The sequence below is a fragment of the Eurytemora carolleeae genome, unplaced genomic scaffold, assembly GCF_000591075.1.
Source record: "Eurytemora carolleeae unplaced genomic scaffold, Eaff_2.0 scaffold311, whole genome shotgun sequence".
Lineage (NCBI taxonomy): Eukaryota > Metazoa > Arthropoda > Copepoda > Calanoida > Temoridae > Eurytemora > Eurytemora carolleeae.
The window spans coordinates 225,790-251,084 of NW_019396293.1; the positions used below are offsets into that span (position 1 = coordinate 225,790).

The 25,295-nt window shown below is 32.7% G+C and overlaps 3 protein-coding genes across 4 annotated transcripts; all 3 read right to left on the reverse strand.

Moving 5' to 3' along the window:
• Positions 1-2,740, reverse strand: LOC111700349 (putative acyl-CoA-binding protein). The gene is made up of 5 exons (XM_023471229.1): positions 2,657-2,740; positions 985-1,024; positions 664-738; positions 293-355; positions 1-190 (listed from the first exon to the last, which is right to left on the reverse strand). The coding sequence occupies exons 1-5, from the start codon at positions 2,698-2,700 to the stop codon at positions 137-139; spliced, it is 276 nt and encodes a 91-aa protein (XP_023326997.1). The 5' UTR covers positions 2,701-2,740; the 3' UTR covers positions 1-136.
• Positions 2,709-22,347, reverse strand: LOC111700345 (RNA pseudouridylate synthase domain-containing protein 2). 2 transcript variants are annotated; one of them, XM_023471222.1, is made up of 22 exons: positions 22,268-22,347; positions 21,556-21,621; positions 20,305-20,390; positions 17,904-17,975; positions 17,398-17,485; positions 16,218-16,257; positions 15,809-15,906; positions 15,500-15,587; positions 14,407-14,482; positions 14,228-14,284; positions 13,526-13,591; positions 13,249-13,332; positions 12,567-12,597; positions 11,822-11,876; positions 11,072-11,135; positions 10,147-10,233; positions 9,713-9,789; positions 7,138-7,213; positions 5,842-5,926; positions 5,568-5,733; positions 4,400-4,569; positions 2,709-2,868 (listed from the first exon to the last, which is right to left on the reverse strand). In XM_023471222.1, the coding sequence occupies exons 2-22, from the start codon at positions 21,613-21,615 to the stop codon at positions 2,767-2,769; spliced, it is 1,728 nt and encodes a 575-aa protein (XP_023326990.1). In that variant the 5' UTR covers positions 21,616-21,621; positions 22,268-22,347; the 3' UTR covers positions 2,709-2,766. The 2 variants fall into 2 exon arrangements, with proteins under 2 accessions (XP_023326990.1, XP_023326991.1); XM_023471223.1 differs by lacking the exon at positions 10,147-10,233.
• LOC111700347 (ctenidin-3) lies at positions 21,625-25,286 on the reverse strand. The gene is made up of 6 exons (XM_023471226.1): positions 25,209-25,286; positions 24,189-24,297; positions 23,740-23,829; positions 22,732-22,799; positions 22,287-22,348; positions 21,625-22,027 (listed from the first exon to the last, which is right to left on the reverse strand). Exons 1-6 carry the CDS (start codon positions 25,260-25,262, stop codon positions 22,021-22,023), a joined length of 390 nt encoding a protein of 129 aa, XP_023326994.1. The 5' UTR covers positions 25,263-25,286; the 3' UTR covers positions 21,625-22,020.
• Between the last annotated feature and the right edge of the window lie 9 nt (positions 25,287-25,295).

Sequence of the window (25,295 nt, forward strand, 5' to 3'; positions counted from 1 at the left end):
TTAAGTGACCTTGTGTTTATTGAATTGAAAAATGTTGACATGGTATAAATGCGCGAATATATCTAAAAGTTTGTCGCCATTTTTATAAGATTTTAGCGCCATTTTGTGTGAATTATGACGCCATTTTGATTGTTTATTAGGCCCGGGCACCATGTTTCTCAAGCATCTGGGCTGCGAACTCAACATATTTCTAGAAAATAATTCAGTTCTTCATTAAAACATTAAAATTTGAAAAGCCAACATCAGACTAAAAGTTCCAATTAAACAAAATTGACGAGAACTTGAATTTTTCCTGCTTAGCGTCATCCTGAGATATTCCTTTCTTACCACTCCATGCATCCCACTTAGCTTTGCCCTTAAATCATAAAATATAAAAATAAATCTAAAATAAAAATCAGTAATAATGATGCTCCAAACCGCAAATAACGGAGAAGTTGTCAACTAACAGCTTCTCTTTGTTTACTTGTAAACTTGTAATTTGATAAATGCAAGTTAGGGATCAAAGCACTCTTAATAAAAGTCGTCTTTATTGTATTGATATAATCGCCGACCATGAGAACGATAAACTTTCTACTTAGGTTGAACCAATCCCTTAATCGAGTTGAAAATGAATTATCAACGTTCGAGAATACCTATCAATATTTTCAATTCTAAATCCCTAACCTTGAAGTCAAGCATGCCAGGCCTGTCCGTGTTTACATCTCCTACTGTTGCCTGCTTGTACAAGGAGTAAATCTCCTGTAAACCGTACAGTACACCAGTCACATAGATGAATCTCCCAAAACTACATCTTTCGAAATTATTTCATTCTCTTGAAAAGAAATGTAGTAGTAAATTCTATTTCAGACCCGATCCATGGCGCGCCTTAAACTTTAAAAAAAGACTATACAATTCCCACTACCTTAAAACCAAGTGAAAAATATACAACAATCCCTTTAAGCCAAGTAAAAAATACTTAATAATCCCTTTAATGTGAATGGTTTCCTTAAGTTCATCATCAGACATCGTTTTGTTCACTTTGTTGCTAAAATATAAATTTAATAATTTTGAATTTCAACTTTTAATTGTGACTCTATCTTTGAGCATCTTCTCTTTACTTTATAAAAAAAAAGTTCGCGGATTTAATAATATTTTTTTCGTGGATTTAATTTTTTTTTAAATCTAAAATTTTTGGACAAAAATGTTTGAAATTCTTAGCATCCTAACCCTTCCCTGGGTTCACGAAAGGTCCCACAAGAAATATTTTGACCCGATCCGTTCAGCCGTTAAGACGTTACAAATATATAGAGATAAAGATCTCAAAGGGCTTGGTATTGATGTAAATTTTATTATTATTAGGAGACAACCCAGCATTTAATGAAATAGGGGTAGAAGCTCCTTGCCACCGAAGTGTATCATTATCAATGGACGGCCTTTCTTGTCTTAGGAAAGTGACTTTCTTACCATATACATACAAAGATACTCACAAAGTATGATGCTTAAGAGACGGAATTTACACTGTCTGTTTCCTTACATTCATGACTCATTTCATCCGTAAACTTGTTTCTTTATTTGTCAAATCCTTAAATAAGCCATAAAAAAGACTATATTTAAGGCAGAAAACCTGATTTTACCATGAAATCGTCATAATTTAAAAGTTTTCGGTCGCCTTAACAGTCTCATTCTTTGTGAGTAACCCTGTAATATTGTATTTTACAGAAATATACAATAAAAATATAGATTTTAAGACACCATGAGACTGATAATGACATACTGGAATTAAGATTTGTCAGCGTGTCCCTTATTAGGCGGCATAAAAAGATGAATTTTTTTTACCAAATATTGTATTTTAAAATTAACCCTATGAAAACAAAAAGCCTGTTTGAAGGAAAAATAAGTTTTTTTATTTGTATCTATTAACCCTTGAAATGAATGGCCAGGTATTGGATGCTTTTTTACCGAAGTTTATATTTAAAAATTAACCCCGAGAAAACAGAAAACCTGCATTGAAAGAATACTGTGCAACATATTGTACACTGTAAATTGTACATGGTACATGGCCTTAATTTACCAGAACCGGAAAACGACATAAAAGCCCATGATTAATTATTTATTTACGTTACTTTTTACTGTACAGCATGCAGAACAATGAGAGTTTATGATTAACGAATTTCACGAAGTAGTTGAACTAAGAAAAGTTAAACTACCACTTACAAGCAACATCAGCTACTTTTCCTTATTCAAATCATGGATTCCGACCTAAAGTTACTTAATAGATATTCAAACAAGGTGTGGAGAAAAATATCGTTTAACATCTGTTTTTTTTAGATTGGTCTTAGCTTTAAAATTTCGAAGTTGGATTGTTGGTATGTTTTCGATCTGGAGAATTCGGTAGAATCACAGGAATGTGCTTAACTTGGTTGGAACATTTTAAGTTAAGTATGTTTACTTTTACAAGGTAATACTCAGTTCCCAGGCAAAGCTGGGTTCCCAAGCTAATATTAATATCATAGTTCCAAAATGTTCTTTGAATTTCTACATCTCCCAGTATGCATTGCATGACCTTTAATACCATGATAAAAAATAATTCAAATAAAATTCAGATCTATTCAAAGTAAATAAGGACAGGGAGGGGGCGGGGGGGCTTAAAATTCCCCCAAAATGTCCTTTAATCTACCTGATGCTATCAACAGCTGCCTCAAAATCTTCATTTAGACCCATTTTAAAGATTTCTGAAAAAATGTTATTTTTGTTTACTTTAAATCACAGTTTTGGTGCACTTTCCCTTTAAATGGTTGCCCAAGAGGGAAGCTTGGTTTTGTACTCCCAACCCTCTCCACTGTACCTCATTGAGTGAAGATAAATAAACAGGGTATCCTTCGGAGGATCCTAAATAATAACAGTTTTAAGGTTTCTCATTTGCCACTTGGCCAGGAATCAGATGTAAAAATAGTATTCATTAGCAATATCAATAACAGTGTCATTATTCATAAACAGTATTCAGTAACAGTATTCAGTAACAGTATTTAGTAACAGTATTCAGTAACAGTATTCAGTAACAGTATTCAGTAACAGTATTTATTAACAGTAATTATTAACAGTATTCAGTAAAGTATTCAGTAAAGTATTCAGTAACAGTATTTAGTAACATTATATAGTAATAGTATTTAAAAACAGTATTCAGTAACAGAATTCAGTAACAGTATTCAGTAACAGTATTCAGTAATAGTATTTAAAAACATTATTCAATAATAGTATTTAAAAACAGTATTCAGTAACAGAGTTCAGTAACAGTATTTAGTAACAGTAACAGTATACATTAAACAGTATTCAGTAACAGTATTTAGAATTAGTAACAGTACTTAGTAACAGTAACAGTATTCAGTAACAGAATTTAGTAATAGTATTTATTAACCGTATTCAGTAACAGAAGCTTTTCCTGATTAAGTATGAATACGATTTCATGTTTTAATGTTAGAAAACTGTTTATTTATATGCTAAAACGAAAAACAGTTACTTGCACATTTCTAGCTTCAGAAACAGAAATTTACAGAATCGAACGCTTTTTTTAGCAAAAACAAGAGGCTGTCTTCCACATTATTAATCAGAATAAGCTTTCAATGATATCGTTGTGAATTGACATAAATCTACTTGAATAAAAGGTTACTCAAAATTGTAACGGCAATCTCTTAAGAGACAATGAAAAAAATAGTCAAAATATATTTGCATTAAAAGTTGTATCAAAATTTACCAAAGAATAAAAATATAAATAATAATTTATTCTTGTGCGTAACGAGAATTTTGACGATCGTTTATATACTCCCAATATATATATTATATATACTCCCAATATTTGAAATATATTGGTTTACAAGCTTTCTCAGCTTTCTCAATGCATATAAGAAAGCAGAAACAATATAAGGCAATTCATCATTTATAGAATAATGAAGGTATATTTATTATATTAATATACTCTGTCTGTCTATTTGTTTGTAGCGAATAACGTAAAAACAACTTAACAGATCGGGAACTCACATGACCCCAGGTAAAATTTTTGGATTCAAATTTGCCTTGATTTCAGAAGAGAAAACAGGCCGTAGCTATGCATTTCTAGAGGGGCGGGGGGCACAAAAGTAAAAATAGCCTAAATAGATAAGTAAGGGGCGCGCCATAGGCGAAACATTTACATTTTGTTACCTGAAAAACTTAACAAGGTTAAAATAAATGAATGTAGTCTTAAAAAATTTAGAAAAATTGTCCTTAAATTTTTCTCATGAGATTAATCCCGTATAGTTGTGTTCACTAAAATCGCCAAAATGTTACAAATAACTGAAATTTGTAAATGGGGGTAAGTACAATATATTATCTCGATAAATGTTGAAAAACGTAAAAATTTACAAAACATGAGAATAAAGCCAACCTTGAAAGTTCTTTTACAATCCAAACAGAATTCGTCCACCTCGTCTTCTAAACTTGATCCATCTTTAGCTCTACTAATCTTAGCACCTTTTTTCTCTTCTTCAAGAATAGGGGTTTCTGCAGCATTCTCTACAAGGTCATCCGTACACTGCTGCTCTTTTATTGGAACACCTTTTATGAGTTTATTTTTAATTGAACGTTTTGTCAAATATAACCTACAAAATGATATTGTTTGATTTGACGACAGAGAAGTTAAGGTAATTTTACTTAAGTTGGCGGCATCAAGGTATTTTTTGTAGGCAAAATTGGTTAAGGGAACCCGTGGTTAAGTAAAATTATTAATTTCCCTAAGAAGTAAATATTAGGGTATCATAGGTCGGTAATACTGGTCAAAAAGTATTAAAAAACTAATTACAAAGGATATTAGTTCCAAAACTAACACTTGGCCCATTTCTAACCCGCAACTGCAAAGTTATCTTTTTCAAGAGTATATATCTTTAAACCCAAGTCGAGTAGAACCAAATTACACCATATATTTATAAAAAATGGCTAAAACTATATATTGAAACATAAAATGTCAATTTTACACTTATAATAAGGTGTGAGAATTAGTTTTTCAGCTCATATCCTGGTTTTGAGACAATTACCGGATTTCAGCTCATGTTATGAAAGTGAGTTTTGTTTTGAATAGAGGATTATATTCAAAGTGGGGGTTGTCTCGAAAACGCGACAATGTTTAAAATTCAGGATATATTCGAAAAATAGAAAACCTAACATTGTCTTGAAAACGGTCAAGAGATTTAACATAAAAGAACTCCAATTATAATTTTGATTTAAATAAAAAGTTTAAAATTGGGAATTGTTGTCCTCGTCATGTTTAATAAAATGTTGGTAATAGTTTTTACTATCAACTTTTACTCTGGATATGGGCCGGGATCCTAAAAACCCAGTCTTTCAATTTGTGCCCATGGTCCAAGTGTTAGTTTTGGAACTAATGTTTCCTGAATTAAATATGCGAATCGATGGTAAAGCATTTATATTTATCATTCTCAAATAGTTACTTTCAAAAAGCGTGAACCAGCTTTTTTACATTTTTTGCGTAATTAATGTATTTATAAAACTTTCAGAAAATCCTAACAAGGAAAACTGAATATTGAACAATCCTTCACCTTCTTCAACAGAATCACCAAGTTTACCACCATCATCATCATCATCACAACCATCATCATAATTGACGTTCTCCTCCTCCCCCTGTATCCTGGAGTTGATATACTCATCACTCTGCATCCAGGTGTCCACAGTGTGCCTCTTCATCAGATCCTCCATCAGTTTATCCTACGATACAATTTTCAAAAAAAATCTTTTCTGAATCTACTACCTATCCCCTCTTAGCAATATTTATATTTTTTTTTTCTATTTCCTAAACTCCATTTGAAAACGCTCCTTTGTTTTTGTGAGAAGACCTCCTTTCCCTTTCTCAGCTCCGAATATATCGCTGTTGTACAGCGGATCATTGGATATAGGAAACCTGTACAGTGTACATAGATAAATATATCACTGTTGTACAGCGTATCATTGGATATAGGAAACCAGTACAGTGTACATAGATAATATATCACTATTGTAAAGCGGATCATTGGATATAGAAAAATGTACAGTGTACATAGATAAATATATCACTATTGTAAAGCGGATCATTGGATATAGAAAACTGTACAGTGTACATAGATAAATATATCACTATTGTAAAGTGGATCATTGGATATAGGAAACCTGTACAGTGTACATAGATAATATACCACTATTGTAAAGCGGACCATTGGATATAGAAAACTGTACAGTGTACATAGATAAATATATCACTATTGTAAAGCGGATCATTGGATATAGGAAACCTGTACAGTGTACATAGATAAATATATCACTATTATACAGCGGATCATTGGACATAGGAAACCTGTAAAGTGTACACAGATAAATATGTCACTGTTGTACAGCGTATCATTGGATATAAGAAACTGTACAGTGTACATAGATAAATATATCACTGTTGTACGGCGTATCATTGGATATAGGAAACTGTACAGTGTACATATATAAATAAATCACTACTGTAAAGCGGATCGTTGGTTATAAGAAACCCGTACAGTGTACATAAATAAATATATATCTGCTGTACAGGGGATCTTTGGATATTGAAAATCTGTACAGTGTGTTCTTAATAAATAAATATATCACTGTTGTACTGTGGGTAGCTGGATATACGAAACCTATACAGCGTGTACATAACTAAAAATATGACTGTTGTACAGTGGACATAAAAAACTGTATAAATTTATTGTAAAATGTACGATCTGTACATAAATGAAAGAAAATATATTAAAAATTTAACGATTTTAAAATTCCACATTTGTGTAAAAAAAAATTTTGGGGGAAAAATGTTTGAGGTTTTACATCAGACCAGCTCTTAAATTTTAAAACATTTAGAAAAAAATGTTTATTTGGACCCCACCCCATATCAAAATGTCGACATCATTGATATCTTAGGCTATGACAATTTCTGACCTGAATGCCGCGGCTAGGACCGATAAGAAAAATGTCTATATTATTGAATAATTTTTCTTTCTTAATGTACACAAATCTAAGAGAATATTGTCCTCTATATCATTGTTGTTCATTTTTGGGGGGGGGGCAGGGTGTCTAGAAGTCAGAAACTAAGAAAATATCGGAAATACCAACCCTAGATATTGAAGATGAACCCGAATTTGATGCATTCTTCCGGTCTTTGGTTTACAGGATACTATACTTACACCATCTAAACATAGATTATTATTAATCATTAATATTCAACCTACAGCCAAATAAATAAATAAATAAAAGATCAACCATCATTCCGTGGAAATCAAGGCCGAGACCCCATCAAAAATAACCACCAAAGAGTGGAAATTAATGTATATCCGATTATGACTCAAGTCTAGTGTGATCGAGACATCGAGGTCTTGGCCAGTGACAGAAGTCACCTCCCCACTGCACACAAACAGCGCCTGGACTAGTGCATTTACTGGGAGATACTGGGAGTTACTGGGAGTTCCTGGGAGTTCCTGGGAGTTCCTGTAGCCAAAGTATCATGTCCTGTAGGCTATGTTACGTTGAGCTCCAACCACTTAACCTTGTCTACGTGGGTTTTAGTGGATCATATCTGACGGTGAATTTTTTTAGGATTCAGTGCATTTTGCCCGCGTATGTAAGGAGACATGAAATTGCTAAACATGTTAGCATTTTTAGACAAGCAGTACGCACCTCTGCCAGGGAAAGGAAAACAGTTTTTGTTATTTATTATTGTAAATACAAAAAGAATCTGGCTGCTAAAAATAAAAGGAAAGGTTGTTTTACAAATAAATCTTTTAGAAAATTGTAATCTCTGTTTGTTTGTCCAACCATAACTCAGGAACCCCTGGACCGATTTCCCTCAAATTTGTTTGAATCTTTTATTTTTGAATTCTACAGGTTGGAACATTGGAGATAACACTTTTTTGTGCTTGCTCAAGCTCTGCTCAAATTGAGCTTCATTCTTCTGAGAACAGACTGCAGTGCACTTTTAGTGCTCGGTACCGTAGGTGATGAACAGCTTTCTTCACATCTTCTGATTCTAGAGACTCTGCAAAGGGCTCCACGTGCTTCACAGTCTGTTTCAGATCGTCTATATCTGTATGACCCTTCTAAGCTCTTCTAATGCAATATTCTAGAACCAGTAGTCCAAGGCGACAAATCTGGACTCTTTGCTGGCCAGGGATTATCTATCATTCGGCTGATAATTCTGTTGTTTAACTAATCTTTTAACCACTCCATTAGCACAGTTTAAAAGGGGTCCTCATACAGATATTGACGACCTGAAACATAGTGTGGAGTCTTTTGCAGAGTCTCTGTAATCAAGAAGATGTAAAGAACGCTGTTCATCACCCACGGTGCCGAGCACTTAAAGTGCACTGGCCTGTTCTAAAAAGAATGGAGCTCAATTTGAGTAGAGTTCAAGCAAGTACTAAGGGATCAGGAATAGAGATCATTAATATGTTTTCTCTTGTCTCTCTTTTCTTGTTTTAAAATAGAGCGATTTAAAAAAGGCAAACCATTAGAAAGACACTGTATGTTACTATGCAACTACGTATATTTAAACAAGATAAAGTAAAAGTGAAAAAATCTAACCCTTAGTATTGAAATGCAAAAAAATCTTTTGCTCTAACTTATTTAACTTAGGTGCAAGTATAGTTTCACGGCTTAATTCTTGAAACATTAAATACAATTTAAAGTGAAACCAACCATATTTGAGCCGCGTCTTAAATTTAAGCCGCGGCTCAAATTCTTTAAATTCGGGTTTAGGATCCAGAGAGTTATTTTTGGGAAAATACAAATATTGTTTTATTTACAGTGAGAACCTAATACAGTGGGATAGTAAGACGACTTTTAGACTCAAGTTATGATTTTAAACACTTTAACAGGAAGCAGTCCAATGATAAGAAACACATGAACTGTGAGTGTTCAGCCAATAAAATCCCATTACATACGTTTAATATTGCTAAAAAGTCGTCTTTCTATTCCACTCACCAATTTAATGGTTTTTCACTGTAAGAGTAATATTTCTACCTGAGGTTAGCCTATCAAGTCTATGTACAGTGTGAAGGTTAGTATATCCATACTCCTATAGTTAATATTATTATTCACACACAAAGATTAACATATACATAAATATATTATGTGTAGTTCAAATTTGTTTCAACATTTGTCAACAAATAGTATTACAAAAATATGCTAAAATAGGAGGTTTATGTACGAACAGTTCTGGTAAAATCTTGTACTTTTTACTATTCACTAAAAGCGAGAGTTTCTTTCGGCAGAACCACACTTCATCGAAAAACTTTCTTGTGTTTTCACGGCTTTTTTACGACTTTGCCTCGATAACACTTGGACAAGTAAATTCCCGGTAAAGTTGGCAATTCTGAAATAAAAGACTTAACTTTTGCATTCAGCCTTCAATTGTAACCATCTTGTCGGATCAAAAAGAAAATTTGGTACCGGAGGTCATTGACCTCCATAAAAAATCACGGTTTTACCAAAAAATGGAAAACAACGACTTCCACCTCATGTACTGCTCTGATCAACATAAAGTTTTCACATAATGTACATTTTTCACCACATCTACCATACAACCTATGTACACCACCCAAAAAAATTAGTTTAACCCCCTTCGTGTGTTACTCTAATGTACATATCTCGTCCCTAAAAATTACACTATGTACAGTGTACACTGTACACATACCTTTGTACTGAAGTCTTTTAAAGACTGTTCTGCTTTCCTTTCCGTCTTTAGATACAATGCACACTCCGATCTTAAAACTGAAAATCATAAAAATAAAAAATATTCGTTTAAATGGACTGTGATCCTAAATTTAAACCTTCATCTAAAATGTAGATAGACTTGTTTAAAAAATTATAATTTGCAATTTTGGAGTTTGTGTAAAAATAAGGAATTCGACAGAATTCAACACTTATCAAAGAGAAAAACGAATTATTTTCTCATTGATACTTAGATGAAAGTTTAAAGGGCAGGGTTGTGCAACTGTTCAAAAGTGAGTTAAATTAAAATATTAAGAAGTAAAAATTTGGTTTGTCACGTTGCAAATCCAACCTTCCCATATATAAAAATATGAACCGCCTCCCCCCCTAAAGCTTTGAAAAAAAGATGTTGTTTACTTGATAACTTCTATTGGTTGATCACAGATAACTTCTTCATCAGGAAACTCACCGTGTACACGGCATATGTACTCCTTCTGTACATGCCTAAAATATTGTACATAACTTCCCGTGTACACGACATATGTACTCCTTCTGTACATGCATGACTAATGTACAGAACTCCCCATGTACACGGCATATATATTCAATCTGTATATGCATAAATAATGTACAGACCTCCCCGTGTAGCGTGTACACGGCATATATGTACGTCTTCTATAAATGCCTAAAATATCGTAAATAACTTCCTATGTACATATATACTTCTACTGTAAATGCATAACCAATATACATAACTCCCCGTGTTCACGAAATTTGTACTCCTTCTGTACATGCATAAATAATGTACAGAACCCCCGGTGTACACTGCATATGTAATCCTTCTGTACATGCATAAATATTGTACAGAACCCCCGGTGTACACGGCATATGTAATCCTTCTGTACATGCATAAATATTATACAGAACTCCCCGTGTACACAGCATATATACTCCTTTACATGCATAAATAATGTACATAACTCCCCGTGTACAAGGCATAATATAGTTCTTATGTACATGCATAAATATTATACAGAACCCCTGGTGTACACGGCATATGTAATCCTTCTGTACATGCATAAATGTTGTGAGTAACTTTCCGTGTACACGGCACAAGTACTCCCCTCTGTACATGCATAAATCAATATTGTAATTAACTTCCCGTCTACACGGTTTATATAAATTTTAAAAAAAACATTTTGATTTTTGAAGTAAAAAAATTTACGTTTTTTGGATACACAATTTTATATCAATGCTATAAAAAGTTCTTCTCCTTAAAAATTACTATTATTCTAAAATTGTTGTTTTTTTACTTTTTTTTCTTATTGGCCCGCCTACTAACCTGCCACTTATCATAGTCTCCATATCTCTGGATTTGTGCGAATTTTTTGCAAACATTAGCACACCTACGGAGATAGATGATAGAAAGGTAAATAAATAAAAAGATAGATTGGTAAACAGACGGATAAACTATAGTTTAAAAGAAGCATTGTTGTTTACATTTTACAGTGACGTCAAAACGATACAGTTTCGATTTTAATATTACAAAAAAAGAATTAATATAACAGTTCTTGGATCTTGGCTCGATTATACAATATGATTCATGACTAAAAGAAAGAATAAGACTGTAAGAAAAATAGGTAAAAAAATGTAGGCAGAGTCAGAATTTAATGAATTTAAGCCGCGTCTCAAATCCGCCAAAAACCGGGTTCAATTGAACGCCGGCTTAATTCTTGAAACATTAAATACAATTTAAAGTGAAACCAACCATATTTGAGCCGCGTCTTAAATTTAAGCCGCGGCTCAAATTCTTTAAATTCGGGTTTAGGATCCAGAGAGTTATTTTTGGGAAAATACAAATATTGTTTTATTTACAGTGAGAACCTAATACAGTGGGATAGTAAGACGACTTTTAGACTCAAGTTATGATTTTAAACACTTTAACAGGAAGCAGTCCAATGATAAGAAACACATGAACTGTGAGTGTTCAGCCAATAAAATCCCATTACATACGTTTAATATTGCTAAAAAGTCGTCTTTCTATTCCACTCACCAATTTAATGGTTTTTCACTGTAAGAGTAATATTTCTACCTGAGGTTAGCCTATCAAGTCTATGTACAGTGTGAAGGTTAGTATATCCATACTCCTATAGTTAATATTATTATTCACACACAAAGATTAACATATACATAAATATATTATGTGTAGTTCAAATTTGTTTCAACATTTGTCAACAAATAGTATTACAAAAATATGCTAAAATAGGAGGTTTATGTACGAACAGTTCTGGTAAAATCTTGTACTTTTTACTATTCACTAAAAGCGAGAGTTTCTTTCGGCAGAACCACACTTCATCGAAAAACTTTCTTGTGTTTTCACGGCTTTTTTACGACTTTGCCTCGATAACACTTGGACAAGTAAATTCCCGGTAAAGTTGGCAATTCTCCCTGAGCCCGCGATTTAAAAGCTTTGGCTCGAGTCTATATTTCCTAGACACAGGTTTAAGGCTCAATTTTAGACCAAACTTATAAATCAGCTAGCGACAGCTTGTGTCACGTGATCGACAGCTGCCAGCTCTTAGACACGACTTAAGGATTTAGGCACAATGAAAATAAAACCGACCTTGGTTGGTTTTAGTGGAGAATTAGTCTCAACTATGAAAATTAAACCTTTTTGATAAACCAAACTCAATGAAAAATTAGTTGCATCTGAGATCTCAAAGCTCGAGTCTTAAATTAGTCTGAATGACAGCTTAGACCTGAGTCTTATTTACCAGAATGTTTTAAATCGCGGGCTCTGGTAAATCCTCGGCTATAGTAAATAAAAAGTAATTTACCTTAGCAAGTATAAACAGTAATGTGTTATGCCTAAAAAAATAGATTATCTAAATAATGAATTATCATAAAATCTTAAATATCTCAAAATAGATTTAACCATCCTTCAATGTATAAAAGTATTTGGCTGGTTTGTTGTTTTTTTTTTTGGTAAAAAAATTTCCTCAACAACTAATCGATTTTTTTTATTTCGAAAAATAAGGAGACAAAAAGATAACCCAGATCTTCGATAATTCTAAAATTGGGAACCCAGCGTTGCCCAGGGGAGTCATAGTTACTACCGCCGTTTACCCGTCATTGATGCGATTTTAGCTATTTTCCACTATACAATTGGACCCACTCAATCTAGAATCTCAAAACCAAGCTAAGAACATTACTGAAGTTCTCTCAAGTTTGAGGCTAATCGGTCAAGGGGTTAAGAGTTATAATCCGACAAACAAACAGACCAAAAAACAGATATGATATATATTTCTATATATATATATCTTCTTTAAAAAGTCTAGAACATGTTCTATAAAGATTGTATGGACATCAATGCAGCTCTCCCAAGTTTGAGACAAATCGGTCAATATATCTTCTTTAAAGTCTAGTTTATTGTTTATAAAGATTGGTTATTGTTGGACACTGTGTTTCATGTTGGACATTCTTCAGTAGCATATGTATATAATATATATATATACTAACCTATAACGCCCACAAGGATGAACAGGAATAGAGGGAGGTTTATCTACTACTAGATAATCATCATCGTCATGAACAATATCTATTCTAAACAAAAATAAATTTAAAAGATAAGAGAAAAGCTTAGTCTATTCCCTGTTCAATTTGAAGAGAAACAGATGTTTCATAAATATTTGTGTTTGTAAAAATATAAAACCTGATAAGTACCTGATTTAAGAAACCGGAAGTTAATGAATATTACCGGAAGTTAATTAATATTACCGGAAGTTAATGTTAATACCTGATATCTGTGACCGGAAGTTCATGCCTGTGTACTGTATGAAAGATCAGATCATTATTTTGTATCCTGAATGGATCAGCGTTTAGGGATTTATTTATTAAGAGATTAAATTTCATTCATTACAGTGCTCTATGTACATAGTGAACCAGTACAGAAAAAAGGAAAATCATTTCTCGTCCGCCCCTCCCTTTTGAAAATCGTTTTTTTCCCCGGAAGCTTGCACGGAGGGGCAATTTTTTTAGAGGTTTATTTGCTGAATAAGGGAAATTCAATGATTTTTAGGGAAAAATCAATGAACTTTGAGGTAAAATCAAGGAGTATGGAATAGAAGATGCAACTGACGCGGCCCGCCTTACTATATGATTATACATGCTTTGCAGACGGTACTTAATTTGAATAAGAAATATTTATCTGATGTACAATTACCTATTCTGAATAGTTCTTATACAAATGGAGGACCCGTCTGCAAAGCATGTATAATCATATGGTAGGGCGGGCCGCGTCAGTTCTATCTCCCTTCTATTTCATACTCCTTGAAAAATCAATGAATTTTAGAGTAAAAAATATTTAATGAGTATAAAAAAGGAAAAGGACATTATCAAATATTTGACATTAAAACGGTTGATATTTATTTTCTGCTATAACAATCAATCAATCAATCAATCAATCAATCACCAGCTTTAAGTTATCCCTACACCCTGCCTATAGTCGATATCAACTTTATTGTCATTAACTTTCACCAGTCCACTCTCTACACATCTACCCAACAAAATCTTAATTTTAATTCTTAAAACTAATTTACAGGATTTCCCAAAAAACATGGGAATTGTTATTTTAAACAATGAGTATGATTTCATTAGATATAAAAAAAATTAATGTTCCTGAGAAAATCTTCTTTCTCCATTTTTCTAAATTCTTCTGAGAAAACTGTCCAGAGATCCTTGCCAACCCATCTTCCTAAATAGTAAAATATTATTAGATCCTTGCCAACCCATCTTCCTAAATATTAAAATATTATTAACAACCCGGCATTGCCCGTGGAATAAAAAAATTTAATTTTGAAAAAAAAACTGATTTTTGAAAATAAAATTTCAGCCAATTTGGTGCAGCCGTTTAGCCAGCTATATCTAACATATATATATATGTTTATTGTTTATACATAAAGGTTGACTTTTATAGAGAAAAATAAGTAAAGGGTGAGTCAAAAAAAAGTGCGACTAGCGGCGCCTGGTGCAAAAGTGTACCTTTTTGTGCAACTCCTCTGTATGGTGTTTTTTCAATATTTTTTTTGGTACTCCAATGGTCCAAAAAAATCCTTGAACCTTTTTTCTCTCAAAATCAAAAATTCAGAAAAGCAAAAATTCGTATATAAATTATTTCTGTCGAAATCTAAAATTTTATAAAGATTGAATCACAGAATCACAGAAAATTTGCTAAATTGTAATGAGAAAATCCGCAATTTTCAGTTCGGGACTAATTTCTAAGGAAAAGTTATTTGAATTCTCTAGTTCCTTTCTTCTTAGTATATTCAAAAGTTAAAACTATACGTTGTTCAGTTGAAACCTGAAGAACCATTAAAAATCAACTTTTCCTTAAAAATTAGAAGAGGACTGAAAATTGGGAATTTTCTTATTACAATTTTGCGAATTTTCTGTGATTCTATCGATAGAAATAATTTATATACAATTTTTTGCTTTCCTGAACTTTTTATTTTAAGAAAAAAAAGGTTCGAGGATTTTTATGGGAGTACCAAAAAACAATAAATTTTCAAAAAATATTGAAAAATCACTATACAGAAGAGATGCACAAAAAAGGTAAACTTTTGCACCAGGCGCCACTAACCACTTTTTTTGACTCACCTTTTATATCTCAAACATCCTTGAATTTCACATCCAACTTTAAAAAAGAGTGTCATATCAAATTATGTCCACAGTTTTTTAAATATATATTTTATTTTTTATGAATATAATTCACCTTTAGCATGAGCGATGAACGTAAAATAGTAAGGTCGTATTTTCCTCAACCCGTTCTCTATATACGTCTTAGTTTCATTGTATTTTTCCTAGATATATAGTTAGTTAGATAAGAGTTAGATAGACAGACAGACAGACAGACAGACAGACAGACAGACAGACAGATAGATAGATAGATAGGTAGATAGGTAGATAGATAGATAGATATAGATAAATAGATATAGATAGATAGATATGGATTTGCAGTACAATAACAAGACCCACCTGGGTATGTTTGAAAACACATTTGCAGTACAATAACAAGACCCACCTGAGTATGTTGTTTGTAAACAGGAAAGTTCCGATCTTTTTTGTTTTTCTTAGTTTTCTCACGCCGGGATAGTTCATCAGGAGCTCGTCGCTTGACAGCTAATATATCAAACAATCAATCATTCAATCATTCAATCAATCAATCAATTAATCAATTAATCAATCAATCAGTCAGTCAGTCAGTCAGTCGGTCAGTCAGTCAATCAATCAATCAATCAATCAATCAATCATTTATTTGATCTATCATCACTTAATAACAAGATCAATCCATTGATCTATTTTTTAAACAATCAATTAATTTATTGAATAATCGAATGAATGAATAAATTAATGATTGAATTAATCAATGGGTCAGTCACAAATTAATCAATTAATCAAACAATTAAACAATCAATTATCTGTTAATTTACCTCTTTGCTCTTTCCATTTTCCGTTTATGAACAGAAAATCCTAAAATATAAAATACTCATTTATTAATATAATTTGTTTTCAGTTAAAACATATTTTATTGACAAAAAGTACAGTAATTTTGTAATATGGATCATCATAAACTTCATTAACCTATTTTAGATGAGACATGATAAAACTGGTTTTAACCCTATCCCTGCTGGGGTACTTGAAAACCAGGATACGCTGGGGGGGGGTCATTTTAACCCCCCCCCCTCTAAATACCATGTTTTATGTCCAAATATGACAAATGATACATCATTAGAAAGCTCTTGTGCTCTACTTTTAGAATCTGAAAAAAAAATTGCAAATTTGCGAAAATTGAATTTTTTATCGCAAAATCCAGTTTTATAGTAAAAATGTTTGCAAAAAAAAATTTGTCCAAAAGATGAAAAATTATACATTTTTGAAAAGCCCTTGACCATGCCATTTCAAATATGCAAAAAAATTTGCAAAATTTTAAATAACCTGATTTTTAATCAAGAAAAACTAAAAATGTGCAAATTTCCTTTGACAGTTTGTTTGCAAAAAATTTGCAATTTTTTTTTCGCAAAACTTGTCCAATCCGTTTCCTTATGTCATAGGCTTTCCAAAAAGCTAAATTTTATCAAAATCTGACAAGTGAAAGTGGGTCAAAACAAAGATTTAGTTTGTTACAGGCAAAAGCAGTCATTCAGGCAGTGTGCCTGAGGACTCAGGCAGTTAGTATTAAAGCCCGGTTTTAGGCCTAAAGGGAGGGCTTTGGGTATGTAGGAAAAGTCAGAAAATTTCAACAGCCTCAGACCAATACTTTTTGAGTTATGTAAAAAAAACTACAGGGGGGGGGGGTGTCAAATTGACGGAATAGGGTTAAGAGGGGTTGAAATATTGGTTACTTAATCACCCTGTCCGTTCTATTAATTTTACTAACCGGTATCAAACGGATGAACGTACCAAGTATAAACGTGCCATGTATAAAAAAGTGCCCAGTATAACCGTTACCAGGACATAAGTGCCAAATGTAAACGTGCCCAGTCCAAGCTTCCCCAGAATTTATATGATCAGTATTAACGTGCCTAGTATTAAGTGCCTTGTATAATAAACGTGCTTATAAAAAACGTGCCCAGTATTAACGTGCCCAGTTCAGAACTATCTTCTCCTTACATTATGGTTGGATGGTTTCTCCAGGTTATGCTGATGTTTGCTGCCTTGTAGATGGCATCTCAGGGCATCCACACTTTCCAATACAGTCCTTGACAATCAATCAATAAATCAACTAACCATTCAACCAACCAACCTATCATTAACTAACAAAAAAAAAAAACAAAAAAAAACACAACCATCCAACCAATCTTCCCATTCCAGTTAAATATTATATATTTTATCAACTGTTCTTGAAAATTATTAATTACAAATTTAATGCAAAGGATTTAATTCTAATTTTCTAATCCTAAAGCAATCTAAAGCAGTCTGATGTCGTAGACTTTTAATATCTTTAACTATAAACTCTGCTACATAAAATAGTCTCAGCTTAAACTATCAAAGGTTTGAACCATCAGATTGCAAAGATATATACAAAGTAAAATTATACTTTATGAAGAATTATCAGTTCCTTTCACAAACATGTCAAAAGAAAGCATGAGACCGTAATTAAAGGGACTGCTCTCTACCTGCAGGGAAAACACGAGAACTTGTTTTGTATATTTGTCTCTTTATCCTTTCTGCAGAACTGTTCCGATATCCTGGTTGTCAGATCAGATAGATTAGAATAAATTTGATATTTTGTCAAATATTTTTTAGACGTCGTGTTATTTAACTTAGTAAAAATATGTGTTCATGGTCCCCATTCTTAACTATAGGCTTGCGATGCGTACTGTTGTAATCTGCAGTACACTGAACAAAGCAATAACCGGTTTTTGTGGAGGGTGTCGTTGTCAATTAGAGGTTTATGTGGAATTTTTATTTTGTGAAAATAGGAAAGTATGACCTTTGTGCTTAAATTTCAAGACTAAAATAGCTAGATTTTAAAGGGACTGATAACCGTTACTCAAGTGACACTAAACTTGTGAGTGGCACGTCTGATTCGCACCAGTACCGTTAACAGCTTTGTCAAAATTGCATGATATATACATCATCGTCTTTGAAAGTTTGTCATCTTCATTTGTAGATTCTCTGTATGATTTGTTAATTTCTTATTGTCCTAGTCAAACACTACGATAAATTCCACATTATTTAATCAGGGAACATCGGGCCAACTTCCAAACTGATATCAGTCCCTTATATTGAAAACACATTCAAAATAATTTTTTTACACTTTCCCGCTTTTATAATATTTACATTATTTCACACAGAATGATAGTTATGAGTACAAACTATTTATAAAAACTTATCGTTCTTTATTTTTAACGAATTTAATTTCCGGCATATCTTTTATCAGTATTTTCATATCTCTAATTGATTTAAGGATGACGAAGTAATCAATAGAAAAAATCGTTAAAAACTTATGAAAAAGATGTTATATCTTAAGACACTCAAAATATTAAGCAAACAGTCGATACATGTGTTTTAAAGGGACAGACCGGCTAAGTAAGGTAGTGTTGTGGACAAATTCTTTAGGATTCACTTGAGACATATAAAACGTTTCCACGATGTATAATTACTGAGTTTCAGCGCAAAGTCGACGTTCAAAATCATGAATTTGGGTGGGTACGTTTTCAGGATCATTTTTTTTATAAATTAATAAATAACTATGACTTATTAACTATTTCCTTTTTCATCAATATATAGAATTTCTTTTTTTCTATGAATTTGTTAGCAGATTTCTTCAAATTCTACAAAGGTCGTCTTTTTAATAAAAATTCAAGAAAATCTGCTGAAAATCTTTGTAATTAAAGAGAGATTATAGAAACTAATAATTGAATAATTACTTATTTTCGACGATTAGAGTTTATTTTTATTTTCTCAACCTGTTCCTAAACAACTAGCTAGTTTACTGTAGAATTTAGTTAATTTTTGTCGTCTTTATTTAATAATTAAAAAACAATTCTGAAAACACATCCACCCAAAAGTACAATTTTTAACGTCGACTTTTCGCTCAAACTCAGTAATTATACATTGTCGAAACGTTTTAGATGTCTCAAATGAATCCTAAAGAATTTGTCCACAACACTGCATACTCAGTTTAACTACCTTATAAAGCCGGTCTGTCCCTTTAAGTTGATTAAGATTGTTTCGATCTTCTGACGTCCAGGATCAAGTAGTTATTCTTATCTTCAAGCAGTCCTATACGGGCCATACAAATTAACTTTATTCAGCTTAAATACCCCGTGGTGGTTAAACTCGGAAGGGATAACTAAAACAGAGGAAATAAGCACCTAACCTAACATTTAAAAGGTAAAGATAGCGTAATTTTATGTGACCGTTCATGCAAAGATGACAATGCCTGATTTACAAAAGTACCCTTGAAACCTTTATCTGATCCAAAATGTGGAAGATAACGTCGTTTCATTGTGAATTTCTCCATTGTTTCTTAAAAGCAATACGTCAAGTGCCTTTTGCAGAGAAACCACACATATAAATAAACAGATTTAGAAAATAAAAACATGGATATCAATTCAAACTGTATCAGACAAAGCTTCAAAGGTACCATTGTAAATCAAACTTTGCTACCTTAGCATGGAAGGTCACTTGAAATTAAGCTTTCAGTCCCTTAAATGTAGTAAAAATGTATAATTGATATAAGCAATATAGATGACCGTTATTTACACAACAATTTAAACCTCAGGTATTAGTAACAAAACCCTAGTGAAATTCACAGGGGTGTATATTTTCATTGAAAATTATTACCCCCCCCCCTTTGACCCCATTTTAACCCTGAAGTTCGTATGTTTGCTTTTCTGGCTGAAATGGAAAAAAAGATTCGTGGGTAAAAGTATCAAAAAGGGGGATAACACATGCCTTTTGATGTCCAATTTCATATTTTTCATCCCCCAGCTGTTTAAAATATACACCCCTGGAAAATTAACGAACTTCCCCGTAACCCCATCTTTGTATCTGATCTGGTCCTCCTGCCTGTTCTTCAGCTGGAAATCCACAATATCCGTTTTCTCTAGAATATTCTGGATCCGGTGACCGGCAGGGCTGCTAGCATGCTCGACCTTTATAATTTAAGGGACTTGTGTTTAAATACTGTCGACAAGCGTTGCCCGCCGTTTACCCGCGCTTTGTTGTTTAGCTTTTCCCCCCCATTTTTAAGTGGACCCGCTCAATTTAAATCTCAAAACCAGACTAAGAACTTTCCATTGGTTCTCCCGAATTCCCAACTCAAAATTTGAGACAAATTGGTCTAGGGGTCATGAGTTATGATCGGACATTCAAACAACCAGAGTTCACTTCTTTATAAACGACAGGGCTGCTCTTTTACAGAGAAATCACAGTTAAAAATAATTTATTTTCAGCTAAAAAGCCTTAAGGATATCTCATTCATTATGAATTTAAAAGAGACAACTTATGATTCTATCTATAGTAAATTTAAATAAATTTGAAATGGTTAGGTTCTACTTTCGTAGCTGGACTTAGAAGAATCCTTCATCATCAGCCTATGGACGGGTTACTGCAATACACATACATCCCAGTTCTACTAAGAATCTGGTAAATTATGGATCCAAGAAAAATCCCCCAAAACTAATTATGTGAACTGTCAGGTAAAAGTACCTAAAATGATCATCCTAGGGTAGTGATTATGTCTATAGTTAATTTAAATAAATTGCAGTTCTAACTCGTTTACCCTTCTTTAAAAAACGTAACGGGGGTGGGGGGTTAGTCACGGTTGCTCACATTTCTCCAGTTTAAAGGAGACAAACAGAAACGTAACATTATGTTAAAAACATTCAGGATCTTTTAACCAACAAATCATTGAGGGCGGCAGACCAATTTTAAGGATGTCCAATTCACAAGAGAACCTTTTTAAAAGTCCCATCTGATTAAAAATGAGTAAGATATTGTCGTTTATAGTTTAGAAAAGATATAAATACTACTATTTCCTTTCCTTCCTTTTTCTGTAGCATCAATACGCAGTCGCATTCGGAGAAATCAGAAATTGAAAATAATAAATTTTCAGAAGGAATCACGATGATAAATCAATCATTATTCTTCAGATTAAAAGTTTAAAGGGTAACATTGTGAATCGGTCATTTATAAGCACCAGGGGTCATTTGAAATTACGTCGACAGTGCCTTTAAGATCATTTTAACATAAAAATATACGTTGTTACATAAATTGAACAATATTAGGATCAGAAGTCAGGACAGCCATTAGGCTTACCTGGATAACAAAAACCACTCCTGGGTCAGAAATAGCAAGATCATTTGAGTTTTGACTCATAATAATCTGAAAAAAGAGGCTGTATTCTACTACAGAGAGCGAAAAAATATATTTGAAAAAAATTCAGGTCAATACAAAGTAAGGTTAATAGGATTTATTCGCGGATTTTCAGCGATCAGAACAAGATGCGCATATTCATGGTCGTAGACAAAACAAAGATGGCGGACCGATCATTCAACATGGCGACCAAACACATTTCAGTTACAAAATTTACAAATATTATTGAACAAAACATAAAAAAACATTAATTGAATTAGATCAATGTATACAAAGACAATCTAGATCGAACACACTTGGATGTAATTCATCAAATAAGTCATCAATGTTCATGGAATACGTTCATGTTCATGTTCAACACGAGAAAATGACGCAATATCATCCGCAATTCATCCATCAATTCAGCGCTCACACCCTAAATAGTTAACAAGGCATAAACAAACTAATTAACGATTATGAAAATAAGTAATTATAATTCATAATCATAGATTTGATTTTCTCTTCTATTTTTAAGGATAAATCAAAATCATATCAAGAGAAAACAAATTTCATGGAAAAAAGTGAATCAAATATCTAAGAAATTGCAAATGGCGGGAATCACGTGACTCTTATCTCATGAACCCGCCGAGCAAGTATTAGTAGATAGATAACTGACCTCTGTTTAATTATTCCACCTGGATTTTGTCCTGTCAGCTGTTCCGTTTCCATATCCGGGGTTTGGAGGACCACCGTATCCCTGTAATAAAGACATTTTTCAAGAAGAAAATTAAAATTTATAAAATATAAAACGAAAAAGTAAAAATATAATCATTGTAATAGCATTGTAACAAATCGTATATTAAGGTGAAGAAATCAAATGAAATTCAAAATCAGAATAGAATCAGAATCAGAATCAGAATCAGAATCAGAATCAGAATCAGAATCAGAATCAATCAGAATCAGAATCAGAATCAGAATCAGAATCAGAATCAGAATCAGAATCAGAATCAGAATCAGAATCAGAATCAGAATCAGAATCAGAATCAGAATCATGGTAATTCGGCTAATATGCTTTCACGAACAAAAAAACGAAATAAAATAGATAAAAAATTTATGAAAAATTACTGCCTAATGCCTAACCTGAGGTTGTGGGGGTGGGACAGGTCCTGGGTTAGCTCCGTAACCATAGTTAGCTGCACCTGGCCAACCTTAAAAACGATTTTTTAAAAATACTTTTTAAACACTAGGAATTTTAAGAGTTGTAAGACATTTTAGGCAAAATTTAACATTTATCAGACTGGGGGTTTATTTTTACCTCAAAAAGGTCAAAATGCAAAACTAATATCAAATTCAATAGGATTCAAGTGGATGATATTTTTGATCTAAAATTTGAGATTCAGCTATTTTGAAGTTTACTTGCTGTTGGTAAAATTAAAACATTAATTTGAAGGAAACATGATAATATTAGCGATCTTTTCTTGTTAGAAAACTGCAGGATTTACACGTTTTGACATCACGCATCACGAGTTTACATTAAGAAAAAAATCTATCCCCTATCCAGTGCTTAGGATACGCTAGATTTTGGCTTCCTGGATGGATCCTCAAACATATGCGGATCGACGGATCCGGATCCAATGAACCAAATATCAACCAAAAACTGCAAAAACAAACTTGTTCACTCTTAAAACCCAAATCTATACTGTTCAAAAAGAGATTTTAAAAATTTCCTGATCCAGGATGTCTTGAAGAAATGTTTATAATCTGGATACGGATTTGGATCAGGATCCGTTTTGTCCCCGGCCCAGTGCGAATCCAGGATTCGGATCCGCATAAAATTTAAATGGATCATAAGCACTGCCCGCCGGGTTATATCATTTTAATAATTGCACCTGTGGAATGATTTTTACGCTGGGGAAATAAAAACTAAACGTTTTTAATCCTTTTAAAACTTGATACCCAAATAGTTCAATTATTCACACCTAAAATCATCTTTTTCCCCCATTAAGCACATAATTCTTTTCGAAAGGGAGAATGATTTAATAGGAAAATAAACACCCCTTCGTTCTCCTACATTTAACAATTAAGTTATGTCAGCTAAAAAAAACAATTTTGAACTTCTTATCGTAATCTTTAAAATTAAAAAATTACCTCCACTTCCCATCATTGGATTTCCCATATTAGGATTTCCCATATTGGGTCCTGGTCCGACATTTCCTCCCATGCTTCCCATATTTCCTGCTTAAATATGGATTTGCGAGTTTTGATAAAATTTTAATAATTTATGCATAGTAACCCACAAAAGATGAGACTTCTAAGACGACAGTAAAGAGTAAAAACTATATTTGTTCTATGGTTTATCATTAGCACTATTTTGGAAACTTAGAACTTTTAAACCAGTTCCCTTTGAGGCAAATAGGTCAAGGGGTTCATGAGTTATGAACCTTTGATCGGACAGACAAAGACATACAAAATAAATTACTACTTTACATAAATATAAACCATTAAAGTACAATATACATTTAATCTTCAGATTGACATTTAAGGGCGTCATAGAGTTCTTATCCTCTGTGGGAGTAAAAAGGAAATTTTTTACTCACCTCCCATGGGTCCTCCCATATTTCCCATATTTCCCATATTTCCCATATTTCCCATGTTGCCTCCCATGTTGCCTCCCATGTTGCCTCCCATACCTCCTCCTCCCATACCCTAGATGAAACGATAAATAATAAAATTAAAAACAATTAAAAAGGGTGTGGGAACTTATAAATGAACGGAGCTGAACATTTTAAATGGGATATCCTTAATTAAACTGGAGATTAAGAAAAAGAGTGGATCAAGCATTAATCCGGATATTCACAATTAAAAAGTAAGTTCCCAGCTCGGATTGCATTAATAACTTTTATTTAACAGTTTCTATCTTTAAATATAAGTCTTAATCTTCGATTTAATAAATCTTTATCTTCGCATTCATAAGTTTCCGTTTTTCCATTCATCCATAAGTTTTCATCTTTCTAACTTTATAAGTTTGTAAAATAAATTTCCATCTTTGCATTCATAATTTATAATTTTCACATTTTGAGTTTCCATCTTTCCATTTATAACTTTCAATCTTTCTATTCATAAGTTTTAATCTTCGCATTCATAAGTTTTAATCTTCGCATTCATAAGTTTTAATCTTCGCGTTCATAAGTTTTCATCATTTCATTCATGAATTCCCATATTTCTATTCCAGAGTTTTCATCATTTCTTTCATCATTCCATTCATAAGTTTCCATCTTAGCATTTCAACGTTTCAATCTTCGCATTTATAAGTTTCAAACTTTACAATCTATAAGTTTCAATTGTTCTTTTCGTAAGTTTCCATCTTTCTATTCGTAAGTTTCAATCTTCGAATTCATAAGTTTCAATCTTCGAATTCAAAAGTTATCATCATTTTTTCATAAGTTTCCATAAATAATTCCATTCATAAGTTTCAATCTTCGCATTCATAAAGTTGAGTTTTTTAAACAATGATTTTACTTCCTTGTATTAATAAATCTATATCTTCGCACTCATAAGACTAAGTTTCTATCTTCGTTCATAAGTTTCCACCACTGACAATGATGTATGTATGTTACCTGTTGTCCCCAACCTCCTTGTTGTCCCCATCCACCATATCCTCCTCCTCCCATCTGATCATGTCCCTGATAGTCACCTCCACCCTG

Bases quoted from the DNA above. Each gene is read 5' to 3' on its own strand.
- LOC111700349 (XM_023471229.1), bottom strand. From the start codon at position 2,700: ATGGGTCTAAATGAAGATTTTGAGGCAGCTGTTGATAGCATCAG. The intron at 739-984 runs GAAACCATTCAC...TACGGTTTACAG, and splicing joins TGTCTGATGATGAACTTAAG to GAGATTTACTCCTTGTACAA. The intron at 191-292 runs GAAAAATTCAAG...ATTATTTTCTAG, and splicing joins CTCAGGATGACGCTAAGCAG to AAATATGTTGAGTTCGCAGC.
- LOC111700345 (XM_023471222.1), bottom strand. From the start codon at position 21,615: ATGAGTCAAAACTCAAATGATCTTGCTATTTCTGACCCAGGAGTGGTT. The intron at 20,391-21,555 runs GTAAGCCTAATG...TAAATTATAAAG, and splicing joins GAGTGGTTTTTGTTATCCAG to GTCGAGCATGCTAGCAGCCC. The intron at 10,234-11,071 runs GTTAGTAGGCGG...ACAATATTTTAG, and splicing joins GAGACTATGATAAGTGGCAG to GCATGTACAGAAGGAGTACA.
- LOC111700347 (XM_023471226.1), bottom strand. From the start codon at position 25,262: ATGGGAGGAGGAGGATATGGTGGATGGGGACAACAAGGAGGTTGGGGA. The intron at 24,298-25,208 runs GTAACATACATA...CGTTTCATCTAG, and splicing joins AAGGAGGTTGGGGACAACAG to GGTATGGGAGGAGGAGGTAT. The intron at 23,830-24,188 runs GTGAGTAAAAAA...TCCATATTTAAG, and splicing joins TATGGGAGGACCCATGGGAG to CAGGAAATATGGGAAGCATG.